At 42.2% G+C, this 23,501-nt stretch overlaps 1 protein-coding gene across 2 annotated transcripts; it reads right to left on the reverse strand.

Annotated features, from left to right (window-relative positions):
* Positions 1 to 1,323: 1,323 nt before the first annotated feature.
* IRS4 (insulin receptor substrate 4) lies at positions 1,324 to 17,702 on the reverse strand. 2 transcript variants are annotated; one of them, XM_033408847.2, is made up of 3 exons: positions 15,875 to 17,702; positions 13,703 to 15,844; positions 1,324 to 3,854 (listed from the first exon to the last, which is right to left on the reverse strand). In XM_033408847.2, exons 1-3 carry the CDS (start codon positions 17,496 to 17,498, stop codon positions 3,850 to 3,852), a joined length of 3,771 nt encoding a protein of 1,256 aa, XP_033264738.1. In that variant the 5' UTR covers positions 17,499 to 17,702; the 3' UTR covers positions 1,324 to 3,849. The 2 variants fall into 2 exon arrangements, with proteins under 2 accessions (XP_033264738.1, XP_004281575.1); XM_004281527.1 differs by lacking the exon at positions 1,324 to 3,854 and having other exon boundaries at positions 13,616 to 15,844; positions 15,875 to 17,560.
* Between the last annotated feature and the right edge of the window lie 5,799 nt (positions 17,703 to 23,501).

Here is a 23,501-nt window from a genome sequence, read left to right on the forward strand (position 1 = left end):
GCAGCCACACTGACTATGCCTACTATTGCAGGAATTCAAGTTCCATTAAGATGTGAATCAGCAAGTGAGTATACAATGATTATATAGACTGAAAAGCACAGATGTGCCTATCTGTCTTTGAGGGGCTGTTTGGGATGAAAAAAATATATTTGGGCTATGCCTTGGCAAATATAGATTGCCTACCTTGAAGAGAGGAGAGATAGATCTATCCATATATATAGATATAGATAGATAAATAGATATATTAAATCTGTAAAGTGTGTGTATATGTATTTATATATACATATGTGTATGTGTGTACACATACATGTACACATATACACATTTTAATTACAGATTTTAAGATGATCTCTGTTGTGGACACTTTCTAATGATAAAGGCAGTCTAACTAATACATTCCCACTGTGATATTCTTTTACACACAACTTCTTAGGTGCATCAAGTAAACTCAAGCTGTATAATGAACTCAATTGTCCACAAACATACAATCCATGAAGCTCGTGGCTTATGCACATGATGTGGGAACTGCTTCCTACTCTGTGGCCCATCTGACTCCACTGATCCCTCCCCCATTTCCCCGTTGATCCTTGAGCAAGCATGGGTCCCAAAGTCTTATTACACTGCCCTTCTCTGTGGCAAGGGCGATTTGGTAAAGGAAGGAATCGGGGATGCAATCATTTGTCTAGTGTTCCTTTAAACCTTTGGCTTCTGATTAGGCTGACAATACAATTTACTAATATATTCTTGACATTCAATCCATTCATCAATGCAGAAATGTTTGCTGTCTGTTCATTGGTGAATTTTCCATGTACTCATATTTATCTTCCCAGGGGTTAAAAATAAGTAAATATAAAGGGAGTCATTTAAAGGGCAAGAGTAAGTGGCAAGAGAAGGAGACAAAAGAAAACTGTAACTGATTACCTGAAACCTTATTGAGTAGTCCCTTCTACTTGGGATTCACACATTATCAGGATTGACATGAAAACTCAGGTTAAGTTCTATACCAGGGACTTCCCTGGTGGTCCAGTGATTAAGACCCTGTGCTTCCACTGCAGGGGGCATGGGTTCGAACCCTGGTCATGGAACTAAGGTCCCACATGCCACGCAGTATAACCTCCACTTTTGGAGAATCAAGACTTGGGAGATATTAACTCTATTAAAAAGCCTCAAGTTTCTAGGCATAGTAACTTTAACCCAAACCCTCAGTTATCCCAACTGCTTTATTCTGAAAAATGCAGTCAATCCTACCATGGAGCAGAAAAATATATTTATAATGAAGTAGTAGAGATAACACTATTAAGAAAAAATGAGTCTCCACACAAATAACTTTCATGAACACATTTATTGCGAGTAGCTCTATGGAAAGGCAAGTCGGATATATATATAAACACTATACAGAGTTGCACGTTTGTCTCCCAAAACTGCAAATGAGATGTTTACAAAGAAAAAAGAATATAAGAGTATTTACAAAGGAAGACAAAGCCAGAGCAACTCAAAGCAGATCTGTGAAGCAGAAATAGCAAATGTAATGAACTGTTGGAACTGTAAAGTTTTAGATTTTACTGACCAAGTGACTATGTCTGATACCAAATGAAATGTAGACGTCACAAAAAATCGTTCCATCATTGGTTTTTCTTAACAGCAGCATAAACTGGTAGCTGGACGGTAAGTGATATATTGGTACACATATTCTAAAAAGATTCTTCCATCACAATACTGAATAAATTAGTTGTGTCTGTAAACTAAGAAGTAGCGTCAAAAGATTGCATATTTGTTATGCTGTACCTGTGACTATTTGTACCTGTTACTATTTGTACTGTTGTGTATGAGGTTTCCCATTCATTTATTCAGCAGTGTCACATCTGTGCTGTACCCTGTCTGCTGGCAGCCTCTGAACCTAATATGCAAATAAAGCAATACAGCATTTTCCCCCAAATAATCTTTTCATTCCACAATTCTGAACGATTATGACTTAACTTACTTGAAAATAAAATGGTGACAGAAGGCTTGAGAAAAGGCTGCCTAAAGACGCATTGTTACCATAATGAACAAAAGCCACACTGAATTCTTTGATTAGGTTGGAAAAAGAGAAGAGTCTGAAGGAACTGATGAAACTGATACCCTAGCAGTGACCAGTAACTGGAGTAGTGATTGGTACTGCAGCCTTATCCTCTCCTCAGCACCACTCACAAGGGAACAAACAGTAAAGAGCCCCCCCCCATCCCTTTGGTTGGTAGGCAAGGAAAAATCATAGAAGTCAACTCGGTTCTTCGGAAAAGTTAGTGTAGCAACACATGTACTATAAGCCTGCTTGAAGATAGAAGTACACGTTCAAAGACATCAAAACCAAGTGGTGAAAAACTTCTGGTAAATGTTATACTATTTCAAAGTTGCACATTAAATGCAAAGCAATTTTTTTAAACAGAGTTACGCACAACAGGTACATCTACAATCACATGTACACAAAAGGTGTGCACACACGTTAGCACTCACACAGTTATACAGACACTCACACCCATCTTTGATATGATGAGGTTTGCCAGTGATGGTACAAGTCGTGATTTGTGTGCCACCACGTAACAAAGCTCTAAGCAAGCTTCAAGACCTTTGTACCTATCCTCTGTGATCACCACCTGTTAGTGTCATGTTCTCAAAGGTCCAGGTTCCTAAAATCTTAATTCAGTTTCCATCAGAGGCAAGCAAAAACGGGAGGGGCGAGCTTGCTCTGATTCTTTTTTCTTTTTTTTTAATTTGGTACATCTTACATAGTCTCATTGTCCAAAGGGAAACAAGACCTTATAAGAGGTTCCTTTTGGCTTAAGTTTTAGTCAGAATATTGATTGATATGTATACACTAATGTTTTGAATATGGGAAACTGATCTCTTTATAGGAGCCCTGGGCATAGGAGGGAAAGTATGTGTCAAGGAAAGAGCCAGAAAGAGGGGAAGAATGGAGGGTGAAAGGGGGAGGCCCAGAGTGGCAGAGAGGGTCTTTGTGAGGAAACGTTTTGAAGAACTTGGTTCTTTTAGGGGGAAAATGTAGGTTTTAAAATTTTTTAAAATTAATGAGTTTGGAAATCCTCAATTGATTTGCAAGCAGAACATCACAGTATTGTATAAGAAGAAACAGATCACCTGTTCCTCAGTTCTGCCTTTATAACATTGGAAATGTTCGATCACAGTATCAGTTTAGTTAACATTTAATGTGGACAGAATGTTGCAGTTTTGTTAATGAGCAAAACTGAGATAATCTGCCCTTTGGTGCTGCCTTTAAAATATTAGAAATGTCCCATCAAGGTATCAGTTCAGTTCATGTTTAATTCCTTGATCAAGAAAAGTTTTGTGTATATACTACTCAGAAAAAAAAGATTCCAGATCATACCTACCTTCTCAGGAACATACCTTTCTTCTTTATCTCCTCTTATTTCAAAGGTTTTCAACTTCAAAACTTAATCTAAGTATTATACATTAGTAAAATGGGTATTGGCCAAATTTACACATATGTAAATAACATTTTTTTTAAAAGAGGAAATGAGTTATGAGATGCTCACTTTTATAGTATTTGTTTCCTTTCAAAAAGACAGATTGGGGAGGGAAGCCAGAAAACAAAAAGAAAATACAGTGGGAATTTCTTAATTCAAAATCACTGGATCTATAAGGCAGCAGTACGAATGATCTGTTGTAGGATCATTCAACTGACAGCATCCACTTGTAGGCTTTTAGAAATTCAGGTTGCTTTCTATTCAGAAGCCTGTTATTTCTCTTTCTTTTAGGCAGATCTGGAGTAGACAAAGATGAAATTCCATAAGCATCACTTTTCTTCTAAAATGTGTTTTTGTGGCAATGTAATCACTCTAGGAAAAAAAATGACAGAATAAAAGTTACTTTCAGAATTAAAGTGTGAAGCGCTTTTACCCGCACCCTATTCTAAAACAAAACAAAACGAAATCGAACTAGTAGTTTTGGGGAGCCATATTGAGGAGACTGCCTTTGCACAGACATGCATAACGAAGCTGGCTGCCTGTGACGTTTGAAACGCCAGCACAAGCCCAGCAAAGGCGCAAGGGCAGTTACTCCTTTTGCCCCCAGGCTCCACTCTGACTTTTCTGGTGGATAGCAGCTTTGTCAATCAATGTGCATGCACTGCTCTACTTTCTCCCAGTGGGGCCAGCAAGTGAGCCTGGCATTGGGCAAAGAGAAATTTTCTCTTCTCCTACATGCTTGATTATGCCTTCATCAAATTATGTGGCACGAGTCAAAGGCTTTAAGCATAGACTTGGTGCTAGTCTCCAGATTCAATCACTAAATTTTGTCTAAAAGAGCAAAATCACACCTGTAAAGGAGATATGACTGAAATCTCCATCTGTCTAACAGAAAGAAGTCTGGTATTACTCTCTTGGCCTTCTGCTTATTGAGAGGGTACATAATCGGGAGTGGGGCAGAGGAAGGGTGTCTGGTACATTGAAGAAGGTGCTGAACTGGAGAAGGGATGGGGATAAAATGGTCAGCAAATCGATTATGGGATGTGAGTGTTAATTTAAGATCAGGTCACATCAAAGAACCAAATATTCTATTTCATTATAGCCAATGTAAAAAAATCCATGGAACACACACACCCCGCCCCCGCCCTCCCCCAGAGTAGGCTTCAAGTACAAGATCTTGCATTAAACCAGCAGTATACGTTTTAACCATTCATTCTTTCATCAGAGGTTTTAAAAATGTAACAACTTGCATCTGGATGAAGCATCAAAGCTCTCCATTCCCCTCCCACCTACTTATGGCTATTCATCGTGATTCATTGTATAGGGCCGTTCCTCCACATTAAAAGTTTTCTTTTTTTAAATTACACCTTAGATTAGTAAAGACATTAAGTTTTCTTGTCAGTAGTGGGCTTAGGAAACTTTAGATTCTATGTATCTATCAATTTTACACAGGATGAAAGGTGTGATAGCTAGAGGTTAACCACGACAGTACATACTAGCAACTCAGTTATCCACTGCAAAATTAGGCTAGACATTGTGGAATTTTGAAGCTCCTGTCAGCTAGAGGATTTTAACAGAAATTTAAGGTTAGAAAGATATTGCAGGGGCAATATCAAAACTAAATTAGGTATTTAGTTTTCTACTTTGTTTTAATATAAAAATATGTTCATATATAGTATACTGAATGGGCTTTAAAAGAGATTTCTTACTACCCTCTATAATATACTATATTTCACAGGTATTTTTTCTAGAAACATACAAACTAAGCTCCATCTAACTGCCCCATCAACATTACACTAAGCCTGAACTTAGGGGCATTTGTTGCTATTAGAGGTTTCTTTCGTCTTACTTTTTAAAAAAATGACAGGGGCTCTACTAAAAATTTGATTCATATTTCAACTGCTTTCCTATAACACCTACACACCAGCATTGAGTGAATGGTTGACAACATACTAAAACCTAGCAAATAATGGTGTGATTTCAAGTTTACTTTACAAAATATATTTGTCAACGCTTGATTAGCCATGCTGGTAGAAAGGAATAATGCTATCCAAAACAAGATAATCCAAAAATAATTTAATTTGCTTTTGAAATGCATTATGGGAACTTGACCCACAGATTTACCTTTATAATCCTGTTTTACTTAGGCCAATATTAAAATGAGCTTACATTCCCGGAGCACATTCCAAAGAACAGCGTAGGAAATAACCCAGAAGCTTGCTGGGTGGCAAAGGAAAGCAATTTGGGATTAAAACTCCAGCAAAAACAGTCTGCAAAATGAATCAAAGGGCTGACAGTCATATCTTAGTTCTGTTTCCTGTTCATTTTGATATCATTCCACCACCAGAAAGGTAAATGTCGATGCTTTTAAGAATGTGATCTGATTTTGATGGATTACTTCCACTTGAGATTGACAGATTGTAAATAATTACTGTACCAGGTATTCTTACTTTCTGATTAATCAAAGATCTCTTTAATGACAAGTTAATTCCACCCCTTTTAATGGGAGGTATGCTCTTCAAGTAGTTTTTCTCCGTAAGGGAGAAAACTCAATGGACTCTGGATGGGTCAGAATATTTTCCTACTCTTGGCCCCCCAAATCTGGCAGGTATCATTTTCTTCTCAAAAACAAACGCAGTAAATGTTTCTGGTTCAATTTGTCTAACGATATAAACCTAAACATTAATCTTTAGTATACTAATAAAACACACATGACTTCAATATCCCTGGAAATGTGCAGGGTGAGCCAGGAAGGCAGTTCCTCCAGGGCATTCCAGGCCTCTTCACATGAATTGCAAACATGCCTCTATTACAGCCTGAAGTCCAACACAGCAATGGTTCCCCTGCCCAGAGAAGCCCAAATGATAACAACATATCCAGTTAGCCTCTCATTCTCTTTCTACTCTCCCCAATCTCGTGGCCTCAGTTATATTTCTAACTCCAATCTTCCTAGAACCGAAAAAAAAATTCAAGTTCTTTTGAAAATTTCTCACTGTTTATTAGTCAACATGCTAGCCATCCCCATGATCAACTGGTGATCACAAACAAGCAGGGGCAAACAAAGCATTGAAGACAAGCAAATGAAAGTAAATGAGGAGAAATGGAAGCATTTACCCCAAAGATGAGTGTATAGTAATACAGTTACATTATTTAGCTTAGCACTGCTTCTGGCTTATATACAGTTTTTTTCCCCCAATAAGAACAGATCATCACACCTTTCTGTGCCCTGTAAATATATGGGAGGATGACCCTCAAGAGCCTGATCAAAATCGAAGTGCTGTCCCTCAAGGGTGAAAACTAGCAATAATTGCTGCTAGTCTTTACAACACCAATCACAGCGGACTGTTGTCTCCTTTACAGATTAGAAGATCAAATATGCTTCTCCTCATGGCGGCAACGGTTTTGTGATGGAATACTCAAAAGAATCTGTTAAGGGAAATTGATGACGCTGGTAAACCTCCATCTCCTCAAAGGTCAGCTCAATTGTTTCACACCTGCCCTTCGCAGGCAGGCCCTGGACCACTTATGCATGTTCATTCCAGTCTTGATTATCTGGATACAAACTATCTGGGGATCAGCTACAGGATTTTCCTCGCAGGTCAGCTTCGCCACTACCTCCCAACACACACTTGGGCCACTTCACTCTGCTGCCTAGTTACTGCAGACTTAAAGAATGCAAGTTACTAGAACTCTAATATAGGCAGTCTCCGATTTACAAAAGAGACATATTCCAAGCCTCATTGTTTAGTTGAAGCTCAGAATAAATTATCCTACGGAAACAATGTTATAAATAAATGGCGGATAGGTTCCTAGGTTCACCCACACATGCCTGTATTAAACCTATGCAGGTCCTGAACTGGGAGAGGAACGATTTTGACTGCACCCAATGGTCACTTATAACATCATTTCTGTGGGGAGATCTGTTTGAAGTTTCAATATGAGGCTCCAGGAAAAGATCTCTTCTAGCCATGGCAATAAGAATAGGGTCCCCTAAATTCAAGCAGCTAAAATAGCTGGGGGCAGGGTGGCAGGAGAAACTATGGTCAGAGCTGCAGCCACAACAAGGAGTCCTTCATAGGAGGTGGCAGGTTTGCGTGTGAGGACAGTGTTGATATGCCTTCCAGACCAGAGGCACAACTTATGAAGAGGCAGGAGTTAAACACCACACTTATTGGTCAGACCTTCAAGGGCACCGTGGGTGCACACGTGAATCATTTTTAAGGTGAATTTAGAGGTAGTCTTCGTGGATATTCTCTCTGAGTTTCAAGTCTACAAGTAGCAAATTAGTAATCATAGGCCAATTATATAAATTGTGAAAACTAGCTCAAGTGACTACAGTTTATGGGGAATTGGATATTCAGTAAATCCAGAAGGTCTGGCTAGCATCAGACATATTGTGGTCAACCCAACCAGAAAACGGCTTTAAACACCAGCCCAGCTGCCTCTGTGCCAGCAAGTGAGAGCAGGGCAGGCAGCACAGCCCAGGACCTGCAGAACAAGAAGGCCACAAGGAAGGCTGTTCCTGCGAGCTAAGCGCAAACAGCCTGTGAACTAGGAGTGGCAACGTCTGGGGAAAGAAATCCTCCCTCTGGGGGCCTCGAGGGACTCCCAGAGCAGCCTCACCTTTACAGCTAGAGAGAGACCAGGAAAGGCATGTTTTCCTGAAATTAGGGACACAAGTTTGGCAAAGGGCACAGGAGGGTAAGACTCACATAATGCAATCAATGCAACCCTAACCAATAAGAAAGGGCATGTCAGGAAGCTAGGGAAAAAATAGCAATAATTTTCTCATTTCAATAAATAAATATTTAACTACATATTTTCCATTAATTCTAAAAGGAATTAAGTCCTCAGTCAGAAATTGTAAGGTACCCTGTAAAAGAATGCAAATTTAAACTAGGATAGAGGTCTACATTAAAGAAAATCTTTAAAAAGTCTTATTTCTCAAGTGTGCAGCCCAACATTTTCAAAAGAAGATGGAAATCTAAGACCTGTTGCTGCACAACCAATAACCAATGCAGAATTGCTAGAGAACGTATTTTCATTTCATGTGGTGAGTGCACTATCTTGGCAATTTTATCAATAGCTTTAAAATTAGCAATCTAATAGTTGTGGTAAAAACTGAGTGTGCTGTAATGTATTCATTTCATGATTATAAAAGGTAGCCTTTTTCATCTCTCATTTCTCACTCAGGACCAAGCAGTACTTTCCAGTAAATGATCCTCACCATCTTTGAGCCTGGCAGCACCTCTGAGACAAAACATACTGCAGGCTTTAATTAAGTATTTGACAAAAGCTATTTTCCAATACTGCCAATAAAATGTCTGAGCTATTTGAGCTATTTTTACATAGTCTTAAAGCATTTTCAAAAAGGTGCTAAACAAAATGAATTTAAAAACGGATTTTTTGGTCCCAAGGAGAGGATTTGATTTTCAAGGCTTCTAAAGTCTACTTTCCTGACTGCCAAAAGCAAATTTGCTTTTTAAACAAATGAAGAGCATCTCTTTCTTACAGTGCTTTTGCTTCCACCTGTGTCATTTTATTCTGTTTTTTCCCACCATGATGGTGCAGATTAAAATATCAGATTTTATACATATGGAAAAAATGGAATTGAAAGACTTTTGGCCATAACTGGCAAATGTCAATGGATTATTCGGAAAACCACACATAGGTGACTTCAGTTAAGGAAAGGACCATTACCGGAAGTTTACTGAATGTACCCCTTTCATTCCTTTCAGTGTTTCCGTGGGATCCAAGTAGATACACACACTATTTGTGTTTGAGAGGTAAAGATGAGCAAACTCCTCCCCCAGACTGAAAACCTTCGATTCCAGTACAGGTCAAATACTTTTATTCTAAAGCTATGGCAAACAGTTCAATGTAATGAAAATGACCCAAGCTCTGGTGGATGGCTCACAGTTGTAACACTCCGAATGAATTACTTACAACAAGATTGGATACTATCAAATTCAAGAAGACTTTAAATTTTCCCAATCCTTGCCTGTATAATAATCTTTCATCAACAGGAAAATAACATATTGAACATCTGATGAAAGGGCAGTGTGGTGTTCTGGGTGGAGCACTGGGCTTGAAATCAGATGTATGGGTTTGATTTTCTGCTCTGCCACTTACCTCTTTGACCAGGGGGAAATTCTTAACACCAGCTTCAGTTCCAGTACCTACTGTCCCCCAGTAAAATAATGAATGTAAATATGCTTTGCCAATTATAAGGCAGTAGGCAACTGTAAGGCATTTCCTCCATCAACAAGCTGACAATTTAACAACGATCCCTTTTAAATCACATACAATATTCCTGATTTCTCCCTACACCGGTTATCCTCATCTCTATTCCAACATGAAGACTTGGGGGGATCACTCGAAGAAGCCCGAGTTTGTTCCCCAAACAATTCCCTGCCAATGACTGAAGTGTTTTGGTTCATATTTGGTAATTAGGGGGAGGAAAAGAAAGCAAGAGGTCTTATTCGAGTTTTGATGCATGTGTGATATTCAAGTCCCAGTCCTTGTTTAAAGAAGGTCTTTTGCTAGTGAATGGCCAAAATTTTTACCTGGGAAGCATCACTCTTAAAAATGGAATGAATGCACATGGATAATGATTGCCAATAACTTTAGTTAACTTTGAATGAAATCTTTAATTGTTATAAGTCAAATATATCTGCTCCAAATGACTGTCCAGTTGTTTTTTTTTGGTGGGGATGAATGTTGCCTAAAATAAGTGACCCATCCATGGTGACTGACATATCTCTGCTATATGGAGATTTTATTCTAGTAACGTATAATAAATAAGTCCAATACAACAAAAAATTTGCTCTCAAGCACCTATAATTTATAGCAAGAGGAGTTGGCAGTAGTACACTGAAAAGAAGCTTATATCTCCTTCATGTTAATAACACTGTCTACAATTTCAAAAGATAATTACTACAGATTTTTTTTTTTTGCTTTTTCATACCAGGTGCTGTTATAACTTTACTAATTTGGCTGGCCAATTCTCTCACCTCTCTTAGAGCTGCTCTTATCTTCCCATCTCTGGAATGGAAAAATCAGTGAATTTTTTTAACCTTAAGTCATTTCAAACTATGAATTCTATATCAGATACAGCAGTAAAAGAGGCAAAAATGCATTCGTGGGTCAGGAGTCACACTAAACCATATAAGAAACTGCATTCTCCTCCTAAATGCTAATACTTATAACCCATGTGTTTAAAATCTGAAGACTTCACACTTCTTAAATTATTTCATTTATAAAAAAGTCAAGTCCAGGTTATATTTCTGTGTGCTTCTTTCTAACTGACTTGAACAAATGGCTTTGAAGTACTTACTTATATGCAATGTGACTTGTAGGTAAATGAGATTATATATTAATTTTGTGTTATATGAAAAAAGTTGTCTCACTGCCTTACGGGCTCCCTTCATTTCGCTCAAGTTATAAACAGATCCCAACTATGAAGATCCCAACTCTGAACAAGCATGTAAGCCATTTTAAGTGAAAGTAATGACTAACTGAAAAGTGGGATTTGGGGACACAGAACTTTAATTTAGCTTTGTGTTTCTAAAGGTGATAATAATAAGAACAGTAACAACAATGGTAATAGTAGTATAACAATTCATGTATAACACCTACTATGTGCCAGGAACTGTTCTAAGCATTTGCCATAGATTAAAATTACTCTGGGAGATATCTAACTCCTAATGAAAAGACTGTGCCTTTGCTCCTTTATCAAAGCATATTTGTTATTTTCTAAGATGATCTTTTTTTTTAATGTTAGATAGGAAGGTGAAGAGAGATCAGAAATGGGTGAAAATTATTCTATAGCTTTATAGAATCAGAATTAGCCAGCTTGTTCTTAACCCTTCACAGACAACATTCTACCATATCAATTTACATAAAGATGGTAGCGAAAGTAATTTCCTGCAATGAGTTCTTTCTATATATCCTCCCTTTTATATATCTCAGCAAATCACGTGCTTTAATCAGTCTCAGGACCAATCATTTTGGCAAGAAGCTAAGTCATCTGTTGAAATTGTTGAAACTTCAATGTTTGTTAATCCAATGACAAAATTAAAATATCTTACACTTGTAAAGTGCTTTAAAGGTCCAAAGTGCTTCCACATTCACTCTCTTGTATTAACCTAACCACCTACCTCCCTGTGAGATACAGCCTCCTTGCTGTAGTTACTCAATAAAGTTAGGAATTTCCTCAATGAACAACACATTTAGAGAACATTAAGCCTCCAGAATAGCTACAAAGTCATTTGAAGTTATTCATAAATCAGTAACTTATGCTAAGATAATGTTAATTATTTTAGAATCTAGATAATATTTGGGAAGACAGGGTTTATTTAAGGAAGAAGAAATTTTCACTAATTTTCATCTTTGCTTAAACAAAGAGTAGTGGAAAGTATAGACAAACCTCTATGAAAACTTGTCCTTAAGTACCAAAGTACCACAGGGACATAGACGGCTATGGAACACCCACATCAATATCATAAATGGTGTCTTCAGCAGTTAGGTTCAAACAGTAGCTTAAGACCAATTTCCAGGTGTACTTTACAGAATAAAATAGATCTGTTCTTGAAAAGCTGGTTATGAATTAAATTCTTGGAAATAGATCTGTATATTTTAAGTGCATGGTTCTAGTAGTAGTGGTGATTGTGTGTGTGTGCCTGCACGTGTACGTGTGTGTGTGTTGGGGGAAGCTCACAATTTAAAGGAGATCTGAATTGAATCCTTTGGCAAGCCAAAGCATCCTTTGGTCGTTTTAATGATCACTCTTTAATGTGTCCGTGCTGCAAACGTGAGTTTTTGTATGGCAAGTTTTCTAAAGCAGGGGGAGAAAGGGGAGGGGGCCTACACCTGCACTAAATAGGGAGCTTGTTAGGTGACTGCTGTGATCAGTCCCCAACTTGTTCTGCCTGATCAAGCACAGTGGGCAGAGATCCAATCACAAAAGCATTCCACAAAGCAAGCAAAGCAAAAATCTTCACTAAACTGACTACTGGAATGAAAACTGCTGGGGTCCATCCCTTCTCTTCCCTGGAAAAGCAGCACATTCTGGTAAAGAGGGAAGGCAGTTGAGACTATGGAGACATCATCTTCCAAAATCATTTCTTGAGAATGTCTCCAGACACCCTGATAACAACATTGCACGATGTACACAGCAGATTTACTCGAAGTCTTATTTCCAAGATCCTATTCTCTCTTACTTCTTCCTTTGGAAAAGTAACCCTTTAAAAAAAACTTCCACTCTTCCAGGGTAGGCTGCCCCTGGGGTCAGGTCTTCCTCCAGCCCTTATTATCTTGCTTACTGAATTGCCCAGAAGACGCACCAATTAGATGTTTTAAATGCTTTCTAAACCTTTCAAACAATATTCATACCCATTATAGTGTTGTCACCATACCCTCTTTGGGGGGAGTTACATGAAGAAAATGAGGCACAGCAGAGGTGACTTGCCTGTCACTGTTAGTGACAAAGAAAAGGAATGCTCAAGGTTTCTGGCAACTTATCCTGTGTAGAAACTAAGCAAATCAACACAAAAACACATTCCAGAGCCAAATACCCTCTTCTTTCAATCACCTGTTGTTCTGGATTATTTACCTTTTGTTCCCTCCAGACGTTCATGCTAACAGTTGAGATTTAACTTTCTTGGTAAATCACAGCAAACCAGCATAACAATGACTGCTTTTTAAGAAAGTAACTTTCAGAAGGAGAATGTCATCAACCCCCAAAGGTTAACAGTTGATTATTACTGCTCAATATTCGGGGCTCTTATTAAATTTCCTGCAATTAAATATGGTCATTTGTAGAAAAGCAGCTTTCACTTGTTGATCTGAAAATGAGTTGATGGGATTCAATTTACGATGTCCTGTTTGTATAACTCACTAAGCGTTAGGGAAGGATATCTGAAAGCATCCTCATGCTACATATCCTTAAGTTTGAACTACTCCTAAAATGTAGAACCAATGTTTAAATGATAATCGGTTCTTTCCGGGTAAAGAAACTTATCATTAGATTAAAACAAGTTTTTGCAACGATCACAAGGTATTGCATGATTAAAACTGAATTCTACTTTCCATGCTAAATAAGCACCAGTGAATGAAATGTTAGCTCACATTTTCCTAACAATGCAGACAGAGTAGTGCATCGATCGATTCATTAAGCAATAACCATTAACTTCAGGGAAATGAATTCTAAACTCACCAACCTCTTTGGGGAGAGTCGAACTTCTCGTTGTCAGGTCTGGCAAAGTCCATTCTCACGTACGTGTCGTCGTCGTCAGAATCTTCTTGCTCTGGGGGTCTCGGCGCCCGGCCGCGGCCAGGTGATGGAGGGGGAGCGGCGGCTGCAGCGGCAGCCCCGCCGGCTCTGTTACCTCCCGCAAGGTCTGCCGATGGGTTTTGGGCTCTGGGGTTCGAGCCACCCGCAACGTCTTGGGCCGCTCTTACCACTTCGGCACCAGCAGCATTAGCAGCAGGTTGGAACCGGCGGACGGAGGCGGAGTCAGATCCCGCGGCGGCCTCGAGGCCCGCGGCGGCAGCGCCGCTGCCCGGGGCAGCGACCAGGGTGGAGGCGGCGGCTAAAGCCCGGCTCACGGCTAAGGTTGGCGCGGTTGCCGCGGCCGCGGCTAAAGAGGCGGAGAGGTCTCTCTCGAGGCTGTCGGTCGGGAAAGCAGAGACGGCGGCTCTGGCAGCTGCAAAGAAACTTTGCGGACGGCTTTGTGGGCGTCTTCTCTCGAGCTCTTCTTCCAGCAGCAGCCTCGCTACAGGTGGTGGTTCAGAGCAGCGGCTCGGGGAGAGAGAAATGTCCATACAGCACTCAGAAAATGGGTCGACCACGTAGATGCGACCTGTTTCAGCATCGTAGCGAATGGCACTGTCAGCAAAAGGCACGGCTGGTGTCATTGCTGGGTTGAAAATCACTTCAATGTAGTCACCTTCTTCCTCATTAGCACTGTTACCTGTAGCACTGGGAGGAAGAGGCGGAAGTGGCCACCTAGCACCGTCCAGAGAGAAGGGGTTGGCACCTGGAATAGCTCTTAAAAGATCTGAGAGGTCGTTTGCTGGATTTGGAAATGGCACTCCGAACTCAACATTCACGTAATTCGAAAAGGCGAACTGTCTGGGGTCGGCAATTATGCCCCACAAACCTGGCAGTCTTTGAATACAGGGAGCTGGCATATTGCTACCTCTTTTAGGGAAGTCAATCTTGATGTAGCCACTAGTGCTGTCGGCTTCTTTCTGCTCATGTGTGGGCTTTTGTGGTTTTGGCTTGATTTTATTCCCTTTTGTAATAAAAGGAAGTCGATTAGGTCTCTTAGTCTTGTTCTTGGGGGGCCCATCACCTGAACGCTTGTTAGGTGATCCCTCATCTCTAGGCTTTGAGAATGACCCCTCAACTGAAGGCTTTGAAGTTACATCTTTGGGGCCTCTGTTAGATGAGGCTTCTTTGTCTAGGCCCTTCCCCAGGAATTTTCCAGGTAACATTGGTACATACTCACTGTGGTCACTCTGCCCCAATGGGGAGCTCCGAAAAGCGTTTGGCAGAGAGAAGTAGGAGCTCCAACTTTTGGAGGAAGAGCCTCCCTGAGGATTTCTGGGGTTTTTTGGAATTGCACCAGCTCCAGGAGCCATAAACATGTAGTCACTGTCACTGTCATTGTCCTTTGAGTCATCCTCTTTGTCAGGATCAGGTGCTTTTGCAGGACTTGGTGCAGGTGGTGGGCTCACCCTGGGAAACATCATCATGTACCCTCTTGAATCTTCGAAAGGTGATCGAGAGTGGCGCTTCTTTGACACAGAGACATTTTGAGGAGCCATTGGCATATAATCGCTGGAGCTTGAGAGAGGGGCAGCCACCCCTGGCCTCATTGGCACGTATGGGTCATCCTCATCTTCATCAAAAGCTCTGGCCCTGTGGGGACCCCGAGCTGCACCTTCTGGGGTCTCTGCGTCTTTAACTTCTTTGGCTTCTTTGCGTTCTTTTGTGGCTCCTCTGTCAGCACAAAAATAAAGTCGGAACCTTCCCCCAGACTTTCCTTTTCCACCAGTTGCTGCAGCTGGCGGGGGTGGAGGCGGTGAAGGTGGTGGCATTTGCTGTTGCTTGCTTTGAGTTAATTTGCCAAAGTAGGATCTTTTCTTCAGAGATTTCCCATGATCACCATTGCCTTCGGAGCCTTTCCCACTTCCTGAGCCTTTGCTCCCTCCAGAGTTCCTGCCCCTGCCTGAGCCATGGCCATCTCCGGGTCCTTGGCCACGGCCTGAGCCGTGCCCACCTCCAGCTCCCTGGCCACTGCCTGAGCCATGCCCACCTGAGGTGCCCTGGCCATCTCCTGAGCACTGGTTTCCTCCTGCACCCTGGCCCCCAGAGCCCTGGCCACTTGAGCCCTGGCTGCCACTTGAGCCCTGGCCACCTCCGGAGCCGTGCCCCCTGCCCGAGCACTGGCTTCCTCCAGAGCTCTGGCTACTGGAACCTTGGCCACTTGAACCCTGTCCACCTCCTGAGCCCCGGCCATTTCCAGAGCCCCAATTGTTCATGGGCATATAGTCGCCTCCGTTTCCTTCCTGGTCCTCTTTTCCCTGAGGATTGCCTTCTTCCCCAGAGTTGCCAGAGCCGGAACCAGGTGCTTCAGAAGACAGGCAAGCTCCCTCGCTGGGGGCTTCTGCAGGGTGCGGGCCACGCACGGGGCTGGGTGCTACACGGCGAAAAAAGCTGGCTGGCACTGAAATCGCTCTCCTGGATCTCCGCGCTCTGGGCAGGTGCAGTCTTCCTCGCCTGGAGGGGGGCACAGGCTCACTGGGTGTTATGTAGCGCCTGGCGAGGAGCAGCTCGTCTTCCCCATCACCGATGGCCCTGAGGTGGCAAAACTGCTCAAAGCGGGACCTTCTGAGCCAGCCGCCGGGCTCGAGCGGCAGCATGTCCAGGTGCCTCCTAGTGGACAGCAGGGTTAACAGGTGGGCGCCGATACTGATGCTGTAGCTGCGGCAGCGGGCTCTGTATTCGTCTGCACACAAGGCTCTCATCTTCTCCAAAAACAGCTCGTGCATGTTTTGGGCCACCACACAGTCATCGACCTGCATCCAGAGCTCCCCCGGACCGATGACGGTGGACCTGCCGACTTCCAAGAAGAAATACTGCTCCGAGTGCCCGCAGCGACGGATGCTCAGGAGCTGGACGACCACGCTGGCCACTTCGGTATTTAGCCTCACAAACACAACCTCCTCGTCGGTAAGACAGAGCCGGAACACGCCGCTCAGCTCTTTTCTGTGCCCCAGCCCCCTGGGTTTGACTATTACCTGCCACACATCTTTGTAGAAGGGTGGCTCCGCCGCCGCTGCAGCCGCCAGTGCGGCCGGCTCTCCATCCGGCTGCGCGCCGGGCGTGCCACAGCGGCGGCGCTTGCTCTCGAGGATGAGGCGGCTGAGCAGCAAGTACCAGCTCTCTTGCTCCGACTCGTTCTCGGCCACCATCGCGAAGTACTCGTCCTGGGTGAAAAGAGCGATGAGGTGTCGGTACCTTGCGTCGGCTCGCTGGCTCACCGAGAAGCACTGGTACAGGGTGATCACGCGCCGCGGTGGGATGAGCGCGGGGACCGCGGCGCCAGAGGCAGCCGCCGCTGCTGCAGCCGCCGCGGCGCGGACACTGTGCCGGAACTTCCTGGCATTTTCGTAGTATTCCAGTCGAGCTGGGGCGTCGGCGGTCTCCAGTTTGAGCACGAAGTAGCGCCTGTGGCCATGCTTCTGCTTCCGCAGGTAGCCGCGTTTGCAGACTTCGTCCCCGACGGGGAGGTCCTCCTCATCGGACTCGGAGTCTGACCGGGAGCCTGTGGCCGTGGAGAGCCACATGGCTCCCGGACAAGACGACCCGGTCCCAATGAGTGCGGTCGGGGTTCCCGAGGAAAGAAGTGGGGTGGGCGCCACCGCAGCTAGAGCTGCCGCTGTTGCCGCTGCTGCAGCTCGCAGTCTCCTTGTCGCTTGGTCGCGAGCGAAGGAGCAACTCGCCATGGTGATGCACGATGGTTTTAAGGTGAGCGGGCGGAGGGGGGGGGCTCGGGGAAGCGAGGGTTGGGGGAAGAGGCCGTTTACCCCTGTCCGCCCGCCCGCCCGCCTCGGCCCGCGCCCCCGCCCACTCCACTCGAAGCGCGCGGCGGCGGGCAAAACAACACGTGACCGCTGCCTCACGCGGCGGCCGCTGTGGCTCCGGCTACCAACACAGTGGAGAGGCGCGAGCGGCCGCCAGCAGAGGTGTGCGAGGGAGGGGGCAGTGGGCCCGAGAGGCGGGGCCACCTCCTATCCCGCCTAGACCCTCTTGGAGAATCTTCCGGCCTCTGGGCCTCGGGAGGACCGACGGGAGGAGGAGGGGCTCTCTCGCCACGCAGGTCCTCACGAGGAGTCCACGGAGGCACGGGCGTGGTAGGCGGGGTTTGGAGGGAGAAGTTCGAGAGACGCGGGAGAGCGGGCCGCGACGGGGGCAAGAGCACGGTTGGCTGGAGGGGGCGCTAGGTGGCGGGAGGAGGCGGAGCCTCCGCAGCTGTCTTGGGCGGTGCAGGGGAGAAGAGCTGGCAAGGTTCCGGGACGGTTTGTTTGTTTATTTGGGAAGCCGAAGCCAGGTGAAACTGTTACAAGGTTTTCATTGGATGGGATGGGAGCCAATGGGAGTGTCTGGCAGGGAGGCGGCCTCGAATTAATTAGTTTGGGGGGCAGGAAGGGAGCTGAGGGGCGTGGAGGAGTGGCTTGCGTCCCGTAGTGGGCTCCGCTGTCTGGTTGTCGCGCGTTCGGCGGTAAACAACCCTCTGCGAGTAGCTATTAATGGTAGTGATAAACTCATGCAAATCCCCAAGCCACGGTGACCCGGGACCGAGCCGGGCGCCCTCTCTTTTTCTTCCCGTCCCTCACATAAATTCTCTCTTTCTGTCACAGTCTGGTCCACTAGTTGCTGCCGCGCACGGCGAGCCGAGAGTCTCGGGAGAAAGCGTGGGCACCCCCTGGAAACGTGTTAACCACCAGGGCACTCAGACCTGCCGACCACTGCGCTGCAGGCACTCGCGAGCTCGCTTCATCCCTGACAAAAGCCCGCGAGTCTGAGGCACACAGATAACATCGATGCGTTCAAAATGAACCTAATCTTTCATCAGGGCGCGTCTGTAGCCCACGAGACGCAAGTTGGCAAAAGATGGTGTTTCTGGCTATTAGATTAATGCTGACTATGAAAGCACAAATTTGGGGGCCTGCAAAACAGCCATGACGAAAAAAAAATCGGACTCGATTCTTACTCAAATACACCAGTGTTGAGCTGTCGTGATATTTTCCCGTGGGAGATGCTTTGAAAGGCGTCTTTAAGAGAATTTCAAAATAATATTAAGTTTCCCTTTCCTTGATCGAGACCGAAAAACTTTAGAAAAAGAATAGCTCATACCTAGAACAAAGGATCATACTGAACACATATCCTAGAATATATTTCACATCCCTTGCGTCGAGAAAAGAAGATTTTTGCTGAATCTCAGTCTACAACTTGACACCTCAAAAATAAGAACTACTGCCTCCTCTGTTTCTGGAAAAACTGCTGGAGTGTAAGTGCAACCTGAAGTGTTTCTCAATTCCTCTCTCTCTCTCTCTCTCTCTCTCTCTCTCTCTCCTACTAGGATTTCAGCTTCCTAACTGTGGAGATGGGTCCATGTTACATTAAAATGTTAAAGGGGTGACCACAATTGCAAAGAGGGATTTTGGAGGGGGAGGGTGGGACGTGGTATTTCTAAAAGAATGGAATGTCAGTTCACCTTTGCCCTTGGGTAGATGCTGCAAAGCGTATTATTCATAAAATCTAACAGTAAACCAAGCAATGTATACATCATAAAAATAACCCCCAACCCTGCCCTCTTAAGAATTTGTTCTCTGTTAGTAACAGAATAAACACATTTGGATGAATGACTCCTTTTTGATGTTCCCATTTTGGGAGAAAAGAAATTGGTTTTGGCTGTCTCCAAAATATTAGAAATAACCATTAACATTCCCTCTGCTGCCACCGGTTTATAAGCACAGTATATTCACAGGTGCTAGGAGCAGCCGTGATTTCTGAAAGGGGCTAGAGGTAGAAGGAGTGTGGATGCTGACAGAGCTCTGACTGCAGCTGCTACCCACGTTTCAGCTGCTTGGTCACATATATAGAAGATTCCCTACTCCTATAACCAAAATGAAAATGATTAAAATCATTTGAGATTTTTATGATAGATGTTATAATGTTTCATAAGCCTTTCCAAGCACTGGGTTTTGCTTTAGATAGAAATGTTTTGAAAACAAGGCAATGCATTTGAAAGTGCTTTGAGTAAAAACTTGACATTTAAAAATGTATGGGAAAACATTAAACTGCATGTTGAATAAAATTTTGAAAATACTGAGAATAATAGATTTTTAAATCCTCATGTCTTTATAGAATTTTATCATAGAGTGGTAGGCTTACAATGTATAGAATATTGTATCTTGTTCTTTTCACTTAACATTACATGATAACATTTGCCCATATTATTATAGATCAACCTAAACATTATTTAAAATGCAGCAAACTATTCTAGGCAGCTGTATATTAATGTACTTAATCATCCCTCTGTTCGAGGTATTTAGGTTGTTTTCTTTTTTTTAATATTATAAATAATGCCGCAATGAACATCTTGGACCTATAGATTTTTTTTTTAATGTTGAGAATTATTCTCCTGGGGTAGAAACTGAGGAGTGGAATTACTGGGTTAAAATATATGAACTTCTATCTGATGCATTATTTTTCAAAAATATTTTATCAGTTTACCCTGTCACCACACTGATTGCCAGAATTGTATATTGTTATTTTTTTAAAATCACTGATAAGATGGGTTAAATGGTATTCCACTGTTTTTTTAATTTGCATTTTTTTTTACTAGTGAGATTAGAAAAAAAAAAACCTTTTACATATATTTGCGGACAATAGTGTTATCTTCTTTAAAGTGTCTTTTTGTGTCCTTTGCCTTACCTGTTGGGTTCTCAGTGTTTTGGGGGTGGGTTTTTTTGTCTTATTATGTGTGACTTGTTTACATAATAAAGATATTAAAACCTTGTCATATTTGTTGCAAGTTTTTTCCTAGTCTGTTGATGAAAAATATCACTTTTAAGCTAGATTCTCTTCTGTTTTGAAAGATGTGTAAATTTGGCACAAGGAGGTTTGTAGTGTAGTTTAGAAGGGAGATACTGACACACACAAATGTTACCATGATCACTTCTAACCTTCTTTTAAACAAACTCACATATCTAAACTTACCTGCTATTTTAAAGAGAGAACTAAGTTTGTTCTCATATCAACAAATTATAAGAGAGCTTCTATACTTCTTAAATGTTATGGAGCACTCTTAAACAATAGTTTGTAAGACATTATTTTCTACTCTAGCGGGGGAACCCCTAGGACTAATCAATGTGTTAAAACAAAAACAAGCATGAAAATAATTTTAAATAACTGCAGTGAAAGATTATCAATGTTGATTATTTGTATGCAAAGTATATTATTTGGCTGCAACAGAATGGAATTAGAGAGAGAGTGAAATGTTTCATAGAGGGATCTTACTTTCTGTGTTTTCTACGATGGGAGAGGATATGGTCAATATTAGTATTTGTGAACAGGGAGAATGTGTGGCTAGAAGAACGTTATTTTCTTTACATAGGTTAACCAAATCTCCTCAGTTCTAAAAGTTGTTCCAACACTGAAGCTCTCTGGAGGAGACGATCATTACTGAATTGCACCAGATGCTGTAGCTTGTCTGACATATATTTAAACTTTCATCTTCCTGGACAACTTAATGATATAGAATAGTTGTTTAGTTTAGGTCAGGTTTCCATAGGCAAAATAAAGCAGAGGGGTGGTACAGACCTCTAGATGGTTCAGGCAAAAAGGAGAGACTTTGTATTTGGCCTGAACTCACCAGATGGTTGCTTTTACTGTTCTACTCTCCTTTGGTTGTAGATTCTTGTCTCTTAATTTTTTGTTTTTATATTTAGGACAAGTTACCCCAGAAAGCTCAAGTTGTCATAATTTCTGTAAAGTTTGGACTCTGAACCAAGAATCTCAAGCACAGATTTTTAAAACAGCAGATAAGAAGTAATGAAATCTACAATATTTTTTATTTGTTTACCACTTTAGCTGAAGGGGGGAAACTCAAGCATTTCAGCTGGTATTTTACACCTAGAAACTAAGATCAATGGATAAATACAGCCACAGTACCTTTAAAACAGTTTCTATCTAATGAAGAAATATGCCTTTAGTGCAGTTTGCCTTTAAAAGGAATCTCCTGTGAATCCTGTTTTAAGAAAGCAGTTGTTTGACTGAATTGATAGTCAGTAGTAATAAAAACTCATCTGCTTTTTTCCTCATACAGATGATCATCAGTCTTCTAAATTCCACTTGTTCTAAAATCAAAATGAACAATAGAAATGTGGATTTACTTAGCTTGAAAATTAAACCGTTACTTTAAATAGGGACATTGTTCAAGAGAATAAAGCCTGAGAGGAAAAAGTAGCCAGTATTAAAAACACTATTATTCTCGCCCAATATATAAGTTGTCCTTTAAGTATTAACTCTAGAGTTTTTGTGAGCTAACATCCAATTATGTTGATAAAAATGTGGTGCTACCTTGATATCAAAAAATGATGCTAGTGATGATGATTGCTTTCTCTGTTAGGACATAAGTAAAATCATGCACGATAAATGATGTTTTCTACACTGTGCAGGAAAAGGGGCTGCCCTGTGATTTGTGGCTGCCGCCACTGCTTGCAGATGATGGCTTTTCGTCTCAGCTTTACTTCTGTGCTACTCAAAATCTCTGCTGGAGAAAACAACCGTCAAATGCCTGGCTGCTGCGCACAGAACAGGTCTGTTTGCTGCTTTTGTTTCCTTGCAGTCTGCGGCTAAAGTAATTAGAGCAAATACATGGTTTAATTAGGCTCCTAAAGCTTCCCTGTTATCTCAGGAGTCAATTGAAAATTAACTCAGTTAAAAATCAAGCATTTCTTTCCACCTTCAAAAGATAAAACTTTCATTTGGAAGTGACTTAGTAAGTAAACTGAACATCAGAACAATTAAATCTAGCAGATTTCACATAAATGTCAACAACTTCATACTATATGCATTTTCTGTGTTAATATAAATGAACAGTAAAAAAAATTAGCTAATGCTGTTCCTTGTGGTATCATACAGTAGCCTCGTTCTTAGTATCAAAAGATTATCAGTTCATACTGCCTCATCGTGAAGAGTTAGGATCTTTATTTTGTAAATTAGATAGGATCGTTATATGGCTAAATTTGCTATTTTTAAGGAATTAGTATTAGAGACTTACATTTTTCTTTGGGTGTTTAGAAAGCCAGCTATCATATTTAAGATGTAATATATTATGCTTATCATCGATTCCTTTCTCCGCTCCTCACGTGGTCTTGCAATATCTGTGAGATTGAACCCTTCCTTTCATTTCCATAGTCACCATACTGGTTCATGCCCTAATGAACTCTTCCCCAGGGTTGCTGAAGTAGCCACTTAAACTGGCCTTACCCTTCTTCAGTCTCTATATAGTCAGCAGAATGGTTTTCCTCATACGTCACTTTCATCATACTGCTCGAGGACAGAGTAGCCACCCCCCTTTTTTCCTGCTATGTCAGAACTAAACTTGTAACCCTAGCATATGTTTCCCTCTTCCCAATTGACACTACAACCAACCCCCTCTCTCCCTTGCTACACACAACCCATTCTTCCAAATGCACTCTTCATCCTATTACAATACATTCTCACTGCCCACACTTCCAGTTAAGTTGGTCTCTTTAATGGCATTCTATATATATGATTTATCCATTTCCACTGTTACTTGGGCTATTTCTCACGTCTAAATGTCCTCCCCTTCCTAGTCACCAATTAATGCCAATCTTCTTTCTCAAGACTAAGCTCAGTACTCACTCAGGAAAGCTTCCCTCACTCACATAATCTCACTACAACCACTGCCTTCT

Source organism: Orcinus orca, chromosome X, assembly GCF_937001465.1.
Source record: "Orcinus orca chromosome X, mOrcOrc1.1, whole genome shotgun sequence".
Taxonomy (NCBI): Eukaryota; Metazoa; Chordata; class Mammalia; order Artiodactyla; family Delphinidae; genus Orcinus; species Orcinus orca.

Excerpts from the sequence above, each read along its gene's own strand:
- IRS4 (XM_004281527.1), bottom strand. The coding sequence starts at position 17,498 with ATGGCGAGTTGCTCCTTCGCTCGCGACCAAGCGACAAGGAGACTGCGA. Across the intron at positions 15,845-15,874 it reads AAGTGGCAGCCAGGGCTCAA|GAGGAAACCAGTGCTCAGGA; the intron begins GTGGCCAGGGCT and ends GCCAGGGTGCAG.